The sequence below is a fragment of the Triticum dicoccoides genome, chromosome 3A (assembly GCF_002162155.2).
Source record: "Triticum dicoccoides isolate Atlit2015 ecotype Zavitan chromosome 3A, WEW_v2.0, whole genome shotgun sequence".
Lineage (NCBI taxonomy): Eukaryota > Viridiplantae > Streptophyta > Magnoliopsida > Poales > Poaceae > Triticum > Triticum dicoccoides.
The window spans coordinates 443,923,605-443,940,188 of record NC_041384.1 but is presented as its reverse complement, the minus strand read 5'-3'; the positions used below and the strand labels follow the sequence as shown (position 1 = coordinate 443,940,188).

Sequence of the window (16,584 nt, the reverse complement as noted above, 5' to 3'; positions counted from 1 at the left end):
ATGCGGTACCGCATTATGCATACCTCAAGATCAAGATGCCAGGACCTCGGGGGGTCATTACAGTTAATGGAAACACAGAGCGCTCTCTACGAACGGGGGAGCACACCGCGGCCCTCGCAGCGGAAGCGCAAAGCAGTCTCTTAAGGCAATCCACTAGTTCTGCGTTTAAGGACCCGAACACCTTCAAGCGCGCCCGGAGTAATCGGCAACAGTACCGCCTGGCACGTTCCGAGCTCGCATAGCAATGCGGCCCCCACCCCGCCCAAGCCAAACGGTGAAACTCGTGCCACGCATACATAATTACGCATTAAAAATACCATGGGCACAGGTAAGGAGGGGGCACGATTACGGCACGCTCCAAGACACGGCTTAAACCGCACTAGGGGCTTCCTGCTTTGTTATTTTTCTCTTTTAGGACTTTAATCTCTGGAAACCCTATCCGGTAGCATGATTGCCGAACATATGATGCAGCAACCAAGAAGGCAGAAAGCTACGTCACACCATGGAACTCCCGGGTGGATTACGATAACGAGTGAAATACTTGCTTTAATACTATCCTTCAGCTTGCCCTTGGAGGGGACATAGTCCTACTTTTCGCTTATCGCACTACCTGTATCATTCTGCTTTAACGCACCTTTTTGAATAAACAATGCATAGCATTAAGACTATTATTGCATTCTTCTTTTTTTTCATTCATGACATCCAGCACCCGTACACTCTAGTACGGCCAATACGCTAGGGGCTTAAGCATACCCCACAATACGGCATGAGAAGCCCGAACACTTTCGGCAGTGTGGCACCCCGAACTTATAGCATTATATGCATCAGCTCCGAATCATGTCTTGGGTCAATAGTTGGGTTTGCCCGGCTCCCATGTTTTGGTACCTTACGTTCCGATATATCGGCTAAGGTAGCACTGGGAGAACTACTGCGATTGTGCCCTGGTTCTGCTGGGCTAAGCACCTCAGTAGAGAAAGCTAAAACTGACTATCATGATAAGGCGAGAGACTGGTCGTTGTTTGAGAGGTTTTCGAGTCCTTAAAGACTTATGCCGCTTAGAGCGAGGAGTCGGCCCTGTCCGGCTTAAGGCGTGTATCGCGCCCCGAATTCGGCCTTCCGAACACTAGGGGCTTCGCCGAAATTTAAAATTATAGAATTCTATGGCTAAGTGAGTGATAACGCATTATAGTCCGATTGCCTTGTTCGTTGTGCTGAGCACCTCCCTCGAAGGACCCAAATATGGGAACAAGTGCTTAGGTTTATCCGAACACCCCGGCACTCGTGGCATGGGGGCAGAAGCCGACGACTAGCCATCTCTCAGATTTGATAAACAGCCAAAAAGAAGGTAATATTTTAAATTCCAACAAGCGTTGCATAGCGCATATGAACAAGTCTTCATAATATAGGATCACACAAGCAAGTTTACTCAAATATTATATCTTTCGTACACTCGTCCGCTACAAGACGGGCACCCTTCAGGACACCCTCATAGTACATCTCGGGGTGGCGATGCTCCTTGCCCGCCGGCGGCCCTTCCTTAATCAGCTTCACGGCGTCCAGCTTGGCCCATTGCAACTTCACACGGGCGAAAGGCCGGCGTGCACCTTCGATGCAAACGGACCGCTTGATGACTTCCAGCCGTGGGCAGGCATCCATAAGCCGCCTCACCAGGCTGAAGTAGCTATTGGGAAGGGCATCGCCAGGCCACATCCAGACTATAAAGCCCTTCATGGCCTCTTCGGCCGCCTTGTGTAGCTCGACCAGCTGCTTTAACTGGTCGCTCATAGGCACCGGGTGTTCGGTCCCAGTATACTGGGCCCAGAACAACTTCTCCGTCGAGCTTCCCTCCTCGGCCCAGTAAAACTTCGTGGCATCCGACACGCTATGGGGCAAATCTGCAAATGCTCCTGGAGAGCTCCGGATTCGGGTAAGTAACAAGTAATTTACTTTTACATGCTTGCTTTGCATATAGAATGCCTTACCCGCCACTATCTTCTTCATCGCATCAATCTCCTGGAGGGACTTTTGGGCTTCGTCCTTGGCATTCTTTGCGCTCTCAAGGGCCGCGGCAAGCTCGGACGCTCGCATCTTCAAGTCAAGCTCCAATGCCTCGTGCTTCGTCATGAGAGCGTGGAGCTCTTGCTGCACCTCGCACCCGAGCCTCCTGCCTTTCCCGCTCAGTGCGCTCCATGGCCGCTTTGTTTTCAGCCTCGGATAGCGCTTGCTTCAGGGTCGCCACCTCGGTCGTGGCCCCTGGCAAATTTACGATGATCCTGTTATTTTGCAATCGCATTCTTTTTATATATATCCATAGACTAGGTACTACTTACCTTTGTTCTCCTCGAGCTGCCTCTTGGCAAGGCCGAGCTCTTCCTTGGACCCTTGGAGGTCCTGCTTCAGCACGGCGACCTCCGCAGTCAGTGCGGCAGAGGCCAGCAGCGAAGCCTGCATACGCATATAAACATACTTATATTAGACTCTTTGATCCTCTGTTCGGCTTTTCTTTGTGAACACCGAACAGAGCATCAGGGCTACTGTCTATGCGGTAATATTTTTCCTATATTTTAAAAACTTACCTCAAAGCCTGCTAGAAGGCTGGCACAGGCTTCAGTCAGTCCGCTCTTGGCGGACTGAACCTTCTGGACCACCGCACTCATAATAGTGCGGTGCTCTTCGTCGATGGAAGCGCCACGAAGCGCTCCCAGCAGATTGTCCGGTGCCTCTGGATGGACAGAGGTCACCGGCACGGGCGTCTTGCCCCTCTTGGAAGGAGGCCGCCTGCCCGAGTCTGGAACCACTGGAGGTTCCGGCGCGGTGTTCAGCTGAGGGCCGAACTCGGAGCCCTCGGGAGCCCTGCTCCTTCTGCTCCCGGAGTCCGGAAGGTCGCCTTGAGGCGCCTCTGGGACTGTCTCCCCTTGACCCGGTGCCTCTTGAGACAACACCTCAGCATTGTCCGTAGGGCAAGGGGAGGCTGGCGGTCGGAAGTGGATCGCTATCCATATCCGACGAGCCCAGGGAGCCGTCCGATGAGGATACGTCGATACGGGCTCGAGGCGGTCTGCATAATCATAATTCGGCGTTAGGAGAAGAAGTGCGACAAAAGTATGCTATGAGTTACTCTGGTATCCGAATACTTACGACTTCGCCAAGGGCTTGGCCCTGAGCAGCCACTCGTCTTTGCCTTCAGCGACGATGGTGGAGTAGTCCGGAAGGAGAGTCCTTCCCTTCTTGGACCCTCCGGCCCCCCAGTGGGGGCGGCCTTCCTTTTCTTGTCTCCCCCGACTGAAGGGGGAGCATCTTCATCTTCCTCCTCGTCTTCGAGGGAGGAGTGCGTAGCGGAGTTATCGAACGATGAGTCCGATAACACCTGGCGCCGGGAACTCTTTTGGGTTCCCTTGGCCTTGTTGGTCTTCTCCAGCACCTGGTAAGGAGCCGGAGTCAGCATCTCTGTCAGGAGAGCGTCCGCGGTGTCTTCGAGTAGAGGGGCCGGACAGTTAATCTGCCCCGACGACTCCACCCAGTCCTGTCAAAGGCATGGAGCTCAGACCCCGCACATGGTTAAGCAAGGGGAAATAAATATCCTACCAGATGTATAGAACTCACCGAATGCGCTCGGCGCTTCACGCTTAGCCTGCGGTCCTCGGTGAGAGAGGGAGGGACCTCGGCGCCCTTGAACAGCACCCTCCAGACGTCCTTGTGCATCGTGTCGAAGAGCTCGCTCAGAGTTTGGTGCTGGGCCGGGTCGAACTCCCACAAGTTGAAATCCCGTTGTTGACACGGGAGGATCCGGCGGATGAGCATGACTTGGACTATGTTGACAAGCTTGAGTTTCTTGTTTGCCATGTTCCGGAACATTTCTGGAGTCCGTCCAGCTCCACCGATGAACCCCATGACAAGCCCTTCTCTTTCCAGGAAGTGAGCCATGGAGGGAATCCGGATCAAAACTCGGGAGCCGCCGCCCAGTTGGTGTCGCGTGGCTCGGTGATGTAGAACCAGGACGATTGCCACCCCTTTATGGTCTCCACGAAGGGGCCTTCAAGCCATATAACATTGGGCATCTTGCCCACCATGGCTCCGCCGCATTCTGCTTGTTGGCCGCCCACCACCTTCGGCTTGATATTGAAGGTCTTTAGCCACAGACCGAAGTGGGGGCGGATGCGGAGGAAAGCCTCACAAACGACGATGAATGCCGAAATGTTGAGGATGAAATTCGGGGCCAGATCATGAAAGTCCAGCCCGTAGTAGAACATGAGACCGCGGACGAATGGATGAAGGGGAAACCCCAGTCCATGGAGGAAGTGGTGGAGGAAAATTACTCTCTTATGAGGTTCCGGGGTGGGGACGATCTGCCCCGCAGCGGGCAGCCGATGCGCGATATTCGTGGCTAAGTATCCAGCTCCGCGCAGCTTTTTGATGTGTTCCTCCGTAACGGAGGAAGCCATCCACTTGCCTCCCGCTCCGGACATGTTTGGAGGAGGTTGAGGAGAAAGATGTGGACTTGGGCATTGGGGCTCGAGTGCGCAAGAATGGATGAGTAAGGATGAAGAAGGCGTGGGTAGAGAAAGGTTAAACCTTGTCCCTTTTTAAGGGCGGCCGAAACTATGCTCCTCCACTAGCCTGGTAAAACTCGCTTATCCCCCAAGCGCCGTAATCGATGGCGCGGTTGGGTTACCCACGCCCGTATTGATGATAATCCCGTAATAAGGGGAACACGATCTCTGCTTTGACAAGACGTGTCAAGAAACTGCCTCGCGTTATGTGCGGGGCTAGTTAAAGAAAAACGATTCGAATAATCACCGAGCCATGGCATGAGGTCATGTTGCCTAAACGTGTCAGCAGATTAGATTTGTGGAAATATTATTCTCTCTACGGTGGTATGTGGAACTTATTTTGCAGGGTCGGACACTATCCTTTTATTTGAACTCTTCTGTGGTATATCCGGAGGGGGAACCCGCCTTGCAATGCCGAAGACAACACTGCGCGCCGGACTCGTCGTCATTGAAGCCTGGTTCAGGGGCTACTGAGGGAGTCCGGGATTAGGGGGTCTCCGGAGCCGGACTCTATCCTTTGGCTGGACTGTTGGACTATGAAGATACAAGATTGAAGACTTCGTCCCGTGTCCGGATGGGGCTCTTCTTGGCGTGGAAGGCAAGCTAGGCAATACGGATATGGATATCTCCTCCTTTGTAACCGACCTTGTGTAATCCTAACCCTCTCCGGTGTCTATATAAACCGGAGGGTTCTAGTCCGTAGGACAACATACGATCATACCATAGACTAGCTTTTAGGGTTTAGCCCCTCCAATCTCGTGGTAGATTAACTCTTGTAATAACCATATCATCAAGAATAAATCAAGCAGGGCGTAGGGTTTTACCTCCATCAAGAGGGCCCGAACCTGAGTAAAACATCTTGTCCCCTGCCTCCTGTTACCATCCGCCTTAGACGCACAGTTCGGGACCCCCTACCCGAGATCCGCCGGTTTTGACACCGACAATAAGAGAAAACTTCACTGTGGTCACTAAGCTCATCACAATGTCCACCTATCTGTCAGTGAAGCCCAACTTTAGCATTATGGCTCTCAGATATTCTCACTCAACCCTGTCATAAGCCTTCATCATATCAAATTTCAAAGCACATGACTGTTGTTTCATAGCCTTGTTTCTCTTCATAATGCAAGCATTCATAAGCTATTATAATTTTGTCAGTGATTAGTTTACCAGGGACAAAACCTGATTGTTCCTCAACAATAATGTCAGGTAGCAGTAACTGAATCTCTTGGACATTACCTTTGATATTATTATGTACATGACGTTGGAGAGGTTGATTGAGAGAAACTGAGACGAAACTGTCGTTATTTTTTACCTTAGATATCAGGACTAGAACTGTCTCGTTGAGCAGCAGCATCGCTACCTCTTTCTTCGATCATGGGCAGGAGGACGTGACGGGCCACGACGGGCCAACAACACTATAACAAACAAAATAGAAGCGAAACAACGAGTGGTTAGATGGTTAGAGGAGCAGTGGCATCCTAACCTATCAGGGTTCAAGTCTCGATGCTCGCATTATTCTGAATTCCTACGATGACTTCATAAATCCCAAGATAAAATGCCGACTCAGTCTTTAAAAATGTTTATAGAGATAGAGTATGCGTGTGTACGTTTATAGAAATCGATATATGCACATATCTATGAGCGCTTGCATCTATACTGTGTTAAAAGAACAAACAAAATAGAAAAAACAAAACTGGCCGAGGACAACTTCGCTTGTACAGTACATCTGCACGAATAGCTGCATGCTTTTTGATCCAACGATTGTGTACGTGGAGCTGAGTTTTAGCAAACTCGTTTCTTCATTTGGTGTCCTCTAAGAAGTATGGCGGTGCCAGCTATAGAGCTTGTATGCTCGTTTTTTTTGTTGTATTTTTTATTTGCGAGGAAACTTCGGATCTTTTTATCATGAACAAAAAATATGTATTCATGTTCAGAGACAATCTAGCGACGACTATAAACAGTTGAACGAGCCAAGACGCGCCGTTATCATCGCCTCTCCTCACTGGAATCAAGCCAAACTTGTTGTAATAGACAATAGGAAAGTCGTCGTGTTAAGGCCCCACATGACTAGCATACTAAAGCATCAACCACAGTTGATGAAGCGAAGTATACATTGAAAGAGCTCAACCCATAGATAGACGAATGAAGACAAACAAATAATGGATCCAAGCATATTCACCAAAGACCACTGACCGAATCCAGCAAGATCCGCCGCACACCTTCCCACGCCCCCTGACGACGCATCACCAAAACAAAGGTTGAGCGGGGAGAACCTTATTCCATCTTCAAAAAATTTGGATCCAACAAAGACCACTGACCGAATCCTGCGAGATTCGTCGCACACCTCCACATGCTCTTCAACAACATATCACCGAAATAGAGGCTAGGTAGCAAGAACCTTATTCGATCTTTAAAAAGCCATCATTATTTCGTCTTTCTAACTATGATACAAATCCTGAACGAACTAAAAAAAACCCTAAAAACATAGCAATATCCCTCCTGCCGGGAGGGTACGTGTTCTCATCCGACTTGTATAAATACAAGTAGCATAGGCATATGGTTTCAGAGAAAGAAAACGTGACACCGTTTACTACGCACCACCTTCCTCACAAATAAAAATTAACTATACCACAGCGATAGCCGCACTGACACACACAAATCGAGAAAAAGAAAACAACGCCAATGTGACACCAAGCTCATCCAACCAAGGGTTCACCTTCATCATTAAAACGAAAAATTGGGCGGCAACGCTACGTACTACCGGCAGATCCGCAGCCGCTCCTTGCCATTCTCAAATTAGTGCGACACAGTTTTGCATAAAAAGCAAGTCATTTTGCTTAGTAAATACACAACAGTACTTCCTCCGTTTTTATTTACTTCACGTATTAGATTTGGTCAAAATCAAGCTTTATAAATTTTAATAAAGTTTATACATAAAATATTAGCATATACAATAACAAAACAATACTAGTAGATTTATTATTGAATGTACTTCCACTTCATATAGATTTGTTATGATAAACTTTTATATTTTTTTATAAACTTAGTTAAATTTTAATAAATTTGACTTCAGTCAACTTTAATATGCGGAGTAAATAAAAATAGAGAAAGTAAAAAAGAAGAGGGGTCCACAACATTAGCTTTTTGTCAAGTGAGAGCGTGAGAGAAGTGCACTGCTGCGCATGCACAAAACATTGCCTGTCCAACCAAAGACTTACGTTTAATTTTTCTCATATCATTTTGAATGGCTCATAAGTTTTGAACCAATATTCTGATTTTAAAACTTTCCATATATTTGAACTCATGCGCAAAGACGTTCAAAACAAGACCGATTTTTGATAATTTTAATTGAGTTTAAAATTCATGAAACATATTTCATATAAAATCTTTTGAACGAAACAATTTCAATCAGTTTCACAAGTTCACATTTCAGTTTTGTATATTCTTTTCAATTTCACATTTTAGTTTCGTATATTCTTTTCAATTTCAGAAGCTGCTTATTTCACACAAAAAATCACATCTCGTTCAATTACACATTTTTTAAATAACGCATTTCACTCAATTGAAATAAACCGCTACACATTTTCATATAATCAGTTTCACATATTGACATTACATTTCACTTTTCACTGATTTATTTCACAAAAATCACATATATTTCAATTGCACATTTTTGTAAAAACCTATTTCACTCTTTTCAAAAAAATGTTGTACACTTTTTAAAAATCATTTTCACATGTTGACATTGCATTTCACTTTCGTTGAATTGTTTCACACAAATCACATCTATTTCAATTATAATTTTTTGTAATAACATATTTTACTATTTTAAAATAAATTGTTACACATTATGAAATAATAATGTTTCACATGTTGACATTACATTTCACTTTTCACTGGCTTGTTTCGCAAACTCACATATATTTCAATTGCACATTTTTGTAAAAACATCTTTCACTCTTTTGAAATAAACTGTTACACATTTTCAAAAAAATCAATTTCACATGTTCACATTACATTTCACTTTTGCACTGGCTTGTTTCCAAAAAGACCAATCTATTTCAATTGCACATTTTTGAAATAACATATTTCACTCTTTTAAAATAAACTGTTACATATTTCTAAATATCATTTTCACAAATTGACATTTCATAATGACATATTTCACTTTTTTCAAACTAGTCAAAACGTATCCAAGATTGATCTTGTTCTAAAGGTCTTTGTGCCAGAAATTCAAATATATAAAAAGTTTCAAAAACAAGTTTATAGTTTAGAAGATATGAGTGATTTAAATTGACTAAGATTAACAAAAAGTCTATGAATTTGTTTGGGAGAGACAAGTGATGTCGCATGTATACTAGTACATTCACAAAAACTAGTACTATGGGCCATCAAACTGATACATTAAAAAAATACCAAAAAGTAAGAAAGCTATACAAAGAATATATTTTCTACTCCCTCTGTCCCACAATGTAAGAGTGTTAAGAGTGTTTTTGACAGTACACCTCCGTCACACAATATAAGAGTGTTTTTGACAGTACACTAGTTTCAAAAACACTCTTATATTATAGGACGAAGGGAGTAGCTTGCAAAAACATCTTGCATTATGATACGGAGGGACTACATATCTGTACGCCATAGCACGAATCACCGGCAAAAAACAGTGGTGTGAGATGTACCGGCAGGTACCGTTAACGCGCAAAGTGACTTTGTGCCTTCATCATACGACAGAGCCTTTTTATTCACCACGGCAACAGTCTCCTGCATCATGGCCTTGATCAGCTCCGCACGACCGCACTCACATAAACATACACACGCACATACAGTCAGCAATGTGCAGAGTTGATTCCCGCAGGATCAAGAAATGCATTCAACACACGGCGACTTCTCACGAAAACGTGTATCAGCACAGTATATATATACCTCGCCAAATCGAAGCAGTTCCAACTAAAACACAGTGTGTAAAACGTAGCCAAACCAAACGGAATGCACGGCAAGGTAAGGCTTGTTCGCCGCCAGCTAGGCCCCGGGCACGGCGTCCTTCATCCGATCGTACCCCTGTACCTGCCCGTGGTAGCCCGTCGCGTGGCCACCGGCGCCGGCGAACCGGCCACGCCCACGCGCGTAGCCCACCCGACGCGCGCCCACCGGGTGCCGCCCCGTCAGGTGCCGGTGCGCCCACGTGCCCGCTCCCAGCGCGAACACCGTGAGGCTACAGCCGAACAGCAGGGCGCCCACCGAGACGATGGCCACGACTGTCACCGGCGCCCAGAGAGGGCTGGTGAGGAGCAAGAGTGGGGCGAGGACGACGAGCACGACTGACGCGACGGTGAGCGTGACGCCGGTGAGGACCAGGAGTGCGGCCAAGGAGACGGCGAGGGCTAGGTAGACGAGGAGCTGGGCGTTGGATGGATGGACGCGCCGGCGGGGCGAGTAGGACGCTTGGACGCTACGGGGCCGGACCGGACGAGGAACGGCCGGCAACGAGCTTCCCGGCCGATCCGCCATGGCAAGAGCCGCGAGATGGATGGGTGCGAAGATAGAGTTGCTGGTGAGGAGATGGCGGGGAGGAGTTGAAGTGTGCGTGCTTGTCGGGAACGACGTGTGCCAGCAGGCCAGCGTGTAAGGCATGCACGGCGACGTGTGGCACCCTGGCACCGATGAGCACAGTGCAACTAAAAGTGAAACACAAGCTTTCGTTGCTTTGTTGGAGCAAGACACTTGACATACACACACCAATTGAACAGTCCTCTGCTGAGGTTATCCGTGAAATTTCGGAACTGAAATTTCTGATAATTTACACGTTGTTCACTTTGCTCTGGTCCAGAGCTTGAAGGCATCTTAATTCGCAGAAATTTTAAAACACAGAAACAAGAAAAAACACAAAAATAGAATGTCATGACATCTTGATTGTACGACAAGAATTCAAGTTATTTGATTGTGCACATGAAAACTATAGGATTATTCACAAAGATTGTAGTGAAATTTTCGTGTGGAATAGTATAAATGAATCCTAAGGGGAAAAAATCATATGGATTGTATTCTTTCGAATCAAACAACACACGTAGGAAAAACTCCCAAGGTTAGAGTCCTCCAAAATGCTTTTGCCAATCCTTTGAATCGAAGAGCCCCTACTTAGAGATGTTGGAAGCGAAAAACTGTGACACTGTACACGCTGTTAAGTTGTTCCATCATTATGCCGTCGTTTTAGCTCATCAAAAGCACCCAAGCTCTGAGCAGTGAACCCGCTTGTAAACTAAGATCATGGCAAAGATAAATACCGCAGGTTATTTTCTAGGAGTAGTATATAAAAGACCTAAAACCATCCTATGTATCAACAAACAATTCCATTATTTCCTTTACCTGATGAACCCGGAACGCGAACCTGACACCCTGATGGAGCAGCACTTCACTGTTCTGCTCTTTCAGACGTTTGAAGAGTGCTGTTTCCCTGGTGTGATCTTTGTTGATGCCTCTTAAACCATCGATCTCCGAGACCACCCGCGTCATGTACTGGTTTGCGAGGTTGACGCACGCCAACTTGACCTGCGAGAAATCACAGCACAACGCATGCGAGAATTCAGACGATAATGTCAGCTTAGGTAAGCATCCACAATGCTATTAGAGTTGTGAAAATGCACCTTGACAATTAAACCTGCGTCTGACATCCAGCCAACTGGGATGTCTTGCTCCTTGTACCTTGAGATGAGATTGTTCTTCGTGTCGGCGGCATCCCTATCTTGCAGGAACTTGTGGACGCTCTTCTCTGTTCTGAGAATAATAAACAGAACAGGGGAATTTTAGTTAGCGCACTCGTGCATCTAGGCACTCTCAAGTTACCCAGCCATTAGACAGCAAGACATACTTCTCAAAGAGGGAGTACATCTTGCCGAGCGCTGCGTCGCGGTGGAGCGCGCGGTCATCGACGAAGGACGATATCTGCTTCTCTAGCTGCAGAAGGCCCTGGTACCTGGCAGCGGCGTCTCGCAATGTGTCTGCTCTTTTCTCCGGCCAGTCGAAGTGCTTCAGGACTGCTTGTTCATCCACCTGAAGAATAATACTACGTTCATCGACTTCTGGTCAATCAGGGAGAGGTTACCGATCAAAAGAATGAGCGGACACTCACCAGGAAGGAGAGCTCTTCGTCGAGCCATGTCACAAACGCGACGACGTCCTCGATGCTCGCGAAGGTCGCATCCCGGACTTCGGCGACCAAGGTTCGCACAAAGTCCCCTTGGGTCTCCACGTCGGCTTGAACCTACAACGCCGGCTACAATTATTCTGCATTTCTGCTCTGTGGAAGTACTAATGAGCACGCAAATTTGTTGCTGCACTTGATCAAGGGGGAACTAGGGAACGGCGCATGGTTCCAGAGCGATTGTTTCGTACTCACGGCAAGGAGATGAGGGGAGTTCTTGGTGATCTCCCCGATCAAGTCGCTCTTGGGAGCCGTTGACCCGCCGGACGCCTTGGGGCCTCGGGAGCCAGCCTGCCTGGCCTCGCCGCGCCTGGTCAGGGACTGGTAGAACTCCACGATCTCGGGCGCGCGGCGCATTCTTTCGCCGCCGCCGCCCACAGCCACAGGCAGACGGCCCTTGCCGGGCACTTTCATAGACGGCGGCGGCGGGACAGGGCCTCCACGCAGCCGCGGAGGAGGCCCAGGTGGCGGTGGAACGCCTGGCGGGCGTGGCGGGCAGGTCAACGACGGGCTGCTGGTGGGTGCGGCGGGGACGGTGGGCTTGGTCCGCCTCGGCTTCGGCTTCTGCTTCCTCGGAGCTCTCTTGTTGGAGGCAAGCCGCTCCTCCATCGTTTCCTCGTTCCTGAAAACTTCGCGTGGTGTTCTTGCACACGAATCAGTTGAACGTCTCCGCTGTCTGCCTCACCCTCACCCTACCGGTCACATGCTGCCGTGTTAATTTGCAAACGCGGATTAGCTTGACTTTTGCGATCACGTATGGGGCCGGAGTTGAATCCATCGTTAACACATTAATTATTTTTCTGCGGAAGAATTTCATTAATTAACCCAGTAGATGGCATTATATTGTACTCATGCACTGGTCGAGTTGATCTGTTCCGACGAAAGGATTAGGTGGTCAGATCACTAATTCAGTAGACAGTTACAATGTGATGTTAACCATGTAATTTTCAGCAAGGCGATGGTGATACTAGCAAAGTCAACGAAACAATTAGTAGAAAAAATGATGCGCACACGTATTAGCAAAATCCACAAGCCAAACCAAAGCATGAAATGTTCGGACTAAGAGTGCACTTCAAACATTCTAAGAGCATGTTTTTTCATGTGGGATTCTAAGGACATCTCCAATACCTACCCACAAAATGGCATAATATTTATTTATGGTTACAGGTATGTCTCTAGACTCATCCGTAAATTCGGATACGAGAACTGGCCATCTAATTATGTCTCTTAAAAGTCCGTTCCTACTTTCCTTAAGTCCGTAACACCCAATAGCATAAAATCCTTGATGAGTAAAATAATCAAATGCAACACTAATTCAAATATAAATATTGCAATCCAACTAGGTTTTGAATTAAAAATAAATAAACCCGCACATAAGGTCTACTTCTCCTCTTCAAGCGCCCACGGATGTTCAATGAGATCTTCCTTAAGCTATCCATGAGTTCCTCGATGTCGAGTATGTTGATGCATTTGGACAAACTCCTCAAACATGGCCGGATTTTAATGTGGAAGTTCGATAGGATTATCCATCTTCTCAAATTCCAGACCTCTGGCAGCATCTTCACTCTCATCCTCCACGATCATGTTGTGCATGATCACGCAACACCTCATCACCTCCCACAAGGTCTCCAGGTCCCATATTTTCCTAGGTCCCCGAACAACTGTAAAACGAGCTTGGAGCACTCCAAATAAGCTCTGCACATCCTTTCTAACTTCTTGTCTTTGAGCAAAGTGAGATCTTTTCTCACCAACTAGGTCAGAGATAGTTGACAACAGTTCTTGTGGAAGGATAGATACCTACTGTTGACAATATACCCTAAAGACAATAATATAGTATTGTGTTATTTATTTTCATGTTTATAATTAAGAGTTTATATTCTACGTTATAACTGTCATGATTCTGGAATATGCGATTCAGTGGAAAACCCATATGCACGTGCGGAATGATAAGTGGTAAAACATGATTCCTAGTCTTGCCTCTAGCACTAGCTCAAGTGTTGTATGTTGATCGTGTTTTTAGGATCTTGGGATATCGTTAAGTGTAACGATGGTCCTAAAATAACATTGAGAGTATGGCATTGGAAGAACGATGATATTGAATTGACCCAACTTGTTTGTTATACTTTGAGATACAATCGTCACAAGTCAATCGATATAACACGGAGAGTTAATGTATCCTTTAGTTCCTTGGACCATAAGAGTATCGTAGTCACTTCTTACTGGAGGATGGAATTTGGGGTTGCTCAAACGTCATCTATAACACGGTGATTATAACGACAACTTTCAGGCTCATCGGAAAGTTTGACAAGTGGCTAGATAGCTTAAGAGTGGGATTTGCTCCTCCGATGATGAAGAGATATTCTTAGGACCCTCTCGATGTAACGACATCCACCATCATCTGGCCAGACACGGGTGACTAGGTCCAGGGATGCCAGAACATGTCAACGAGGAAGAAGAATAAAACCGGTAACGAGGAGACCGGTATAGTGAGCATAAGAATGACTCAAGAGGATAACGATATATCTCACCTCGGGTTTTGTAAAGTATCATGAAGCAAAGGGAATATCACATGATAACCAAAGGTTCACCCGAGTATCATTCATGTATACATAGGGATCAATATGGATGGCCACGATTATGCTATTGGTCATTGGACAAAAGGAGTTTTGTTCATGTCTATGTTTTATCGAACCTAAAGGGTCACACGCTTAAGGGAATCATGATATCTTGATTATTAGTGTAGTAAGAGTTATGAAAAAGTATTCACCAAATAGTTTCATGAATATTAGAAATAGTTTTGAGAGAAACCGGAAGCGTTTCTGAGTTACAGGAAGAGTTTCAGAGTTTACCAGGTAATACAGATGAAAGTGCAAGTGTCACTTAAATTATATTGTGGTGTGATGAAAATTTGGTTAGTGAAACTAATATCAGTTGCTAAATTTTATCTCAGGATATTGGTTCCAAGTTATTCTTGATGGAGGTGTGCGACCCCCCAATTCAAAAAGATCAAAGGCGTGGTTTACCGATGATTCGAAGGTTTTCTTTTTGGTTTGATTCGAGTCGTAGGAAAGACTGCACCATTAAGAGGGGTCTTTGTGGATTTATGTTGTGTGGGAATGACATCGTCAAAACCTATACACCGGCCTTCCCACTCCTACCACCAAATACCCACAGTGTGCAACCGAAGTTTTCTGGATACCTAATACGTCCATTTTGCATCATGCTTTTATATCGATATTTATTGCATTATGGGCTGTTATTACACATTATGTCACAATACTAATACCTATTCTCTCTTATTTTACAAGGTTTACATGAAGAGGGGGAATGCCGGCAGCTGGAATTCTGGGCTGGAAACGGAGCAAATATTATAGACCTATTCTGCACACCTCCAAAAGTCCTAAAACTTCACGGAAGTCATTTTTGGAATTAATAAAAAATATTGAGCGAAGAAAATACCAGAGGGGGCCCACACCATGGCCACGAGGGTGGAGGGCGCGCTCCCTACCTCGTGGGCCCCCTGGTGGCCCTCCGATGCCCATCTTTGGCTATATGGAGTCTTTCTTCGAGGAAAAAAATCATAAGAAAGCTTTCGGGAAGAAACTTCGCCGCCATGAGGCGGAACCAATCTAGGGCTCCGACAGAGTTGTTCTGCCGGGGAAACCTCCCTCCGGGAGGGGGAAATCATCACCATCGTCATCACCAACGATCCTCTCATCGGGAGGGGATCAATCTCCATTAACATCTTCACAGCACCATCTCATCTCAAACCCTAGTTCATCTCTTGTATCCAATCTTTGTATCCAAACCTCAGATTGGTACCTGTGGGTTGCTAGTAGTGTTGATTACTCCTTGTAGTTGATGCTAGTTGGTTTACTTGGTGGAAGATCATATGTTCAGATCCATTATGCATATTAATACCGCTCTGATTATGAACATGAATATGCTTTGTGAGTAGTTACGTTTGTTCCTGAGGACATGGGAGAAGTCTTGCTATAAGTAGTCATGTGAATTTGGTATTCGTTCGATATTTTGATGAGATGTATGTTGTCATCCCTCTAGTGGTGTCATGTGAACGTCGACTACATGACACTTCACCATTGTTTGGGCCTAGAGGGAGGCATTGGGAAGTAATAAGTAGATGATGGGTTGCTAGAGTGACAGAAGCTTAAACCCTAGTTTATGCGTTGCTTCGTAAGGGGCTGATTTCGATCCATATGTTTCATGCTATGGTTAGGTTTACCTTAATACTTCCGTTGTAGTTGCGGATGCTTGCAATAGGGGTTAATCATAAGTGGGATGCTTGTCCAAGTAAGGACAGTACCCAAGCACCAGTCCACCCACATATCAAATTATCAAAGTACCGAACGCGAATCATATGAACGTGATGAAAACTAGATTGACGATAATTCCCATGTGTCCTCGGGAGCGCTTTCCTTCATATAAGAGTTTGTCCAGGCTTGTCCTTTGCTACAAAAAGGATTGGGCCATCTTGCTACACCTTATTTACTTTTATTACTTGCTACTCGTTACAAATTACCTTATCACAAAACTATCTGTTAATGACAATTTCAGTGCTTGCACAGAATACCTTACTGAAAACTGCTTATCATTTCCTTCTTCTCCTCGTCGGGTTCGACACTCTTACTTATCGAAAAGGCTATGATAGATCCCCTACACTTGTGGGTCATCAATACCCCGCGCGCACGGGGGTCAAGGTAGTCAGGAACTTTCTGGGTTGACCCCCGTGCGCACGGGGTACTACATAACTCTCTGGATACCCCGTGCGCACAGGGTGCATGTATGTCCCTGGATATCCCGTGCGCACGGGCTGGA

The 16,584-nt window shown here is 46.3% G+C and overlaps 2 protein-coding genes across 3 annotated transcripts; both read right to left on the bottom strand.

Moving 5' to 3' along the window:
- Positions 1-5,744: 5,744 nt before the first annotated feature.
- Positions 5,745-12,423, bottom strand: LOC119268485 (protein CHUP1, chloroplastic-like). Of its 2 annotated transcripts, none has more exons than XM_037550139.1 (6): positions 11,944-12,423; positions 11,677-11,808; positions 11,416-11,597; positions 11,192-11,321; positions 10,914-11,096; positions 5,745-5,965 (listed from the first exon to the last, which is right to left on the bottom strand). In XM_037550139.1, exons 1-6 carry the CDS (start codon positions 12,355-12,357, stop codon positions 5,864-5,866), a joined length of 1,143 nt encoding a protein of 380 aa, XP_037406036.1. In that variant the 5' UTR covers positions 12,358-12,423; the 3' UTR covers positions 5,745-5,863. The 2 variants fall into 2 exon arrangements, with proteins under 2 accessions (XP_037406036.1, XP_037406037.1); XM_037550140.1 differs by lacking the exon at positions 5,745-5,965 and adding an exon at positions 10,464-10,806.
- On the bottom strand, positions 9,042-10,210 carry LOC119268486 (oleosin-like). The gene has a single exon (XM_037550141.1). The coding sequence runs from the start codon at positions 10,179-10,181 to the stop codon at positions 9,570-9,572; it is 612 nt and encodes a 203-aa protein (XP_037406038.1). The 5' UTR covers positions 10,182-10,210; the 3' UTR covers positions 9,042-9,569.
- Positions 12,424-16,584: the final 4,161 nt, after the last annotated feature.

Bases quoted from the DNA above. Each gene is read 5' to 3' on its own strand.
- LOC119268485 (XM_037550139.1), bottom strand. From the start codon at position 12,357: ATGGAGGAGCGGCTTGCCTCCAACAAGAGAGCTCCGAGGAAGCAGAAG. The intron at 11,809-11,943 runs GTGAGTACGAAA...CCGGCGTTGTAG, and splicing joins ACTCCCCTCATCTCCTTGCC to GTTCAAGCCGACGTGGAGAC. The intron at 11,322-11,415 runs GTATGTCTTGCT...TATTATTCTCAG, and splicing joins ATGTACTCCCTCTTTGAGAA to AACAGAGAAGAGCGTCCACA.
- LOC119268486 (XM_037550141.1), bottom strand. From the start codon at position 10,181: ATGCCTTACACGCTGGCCTGCTGGCACACGTCGTTCCCGACAAGCACG.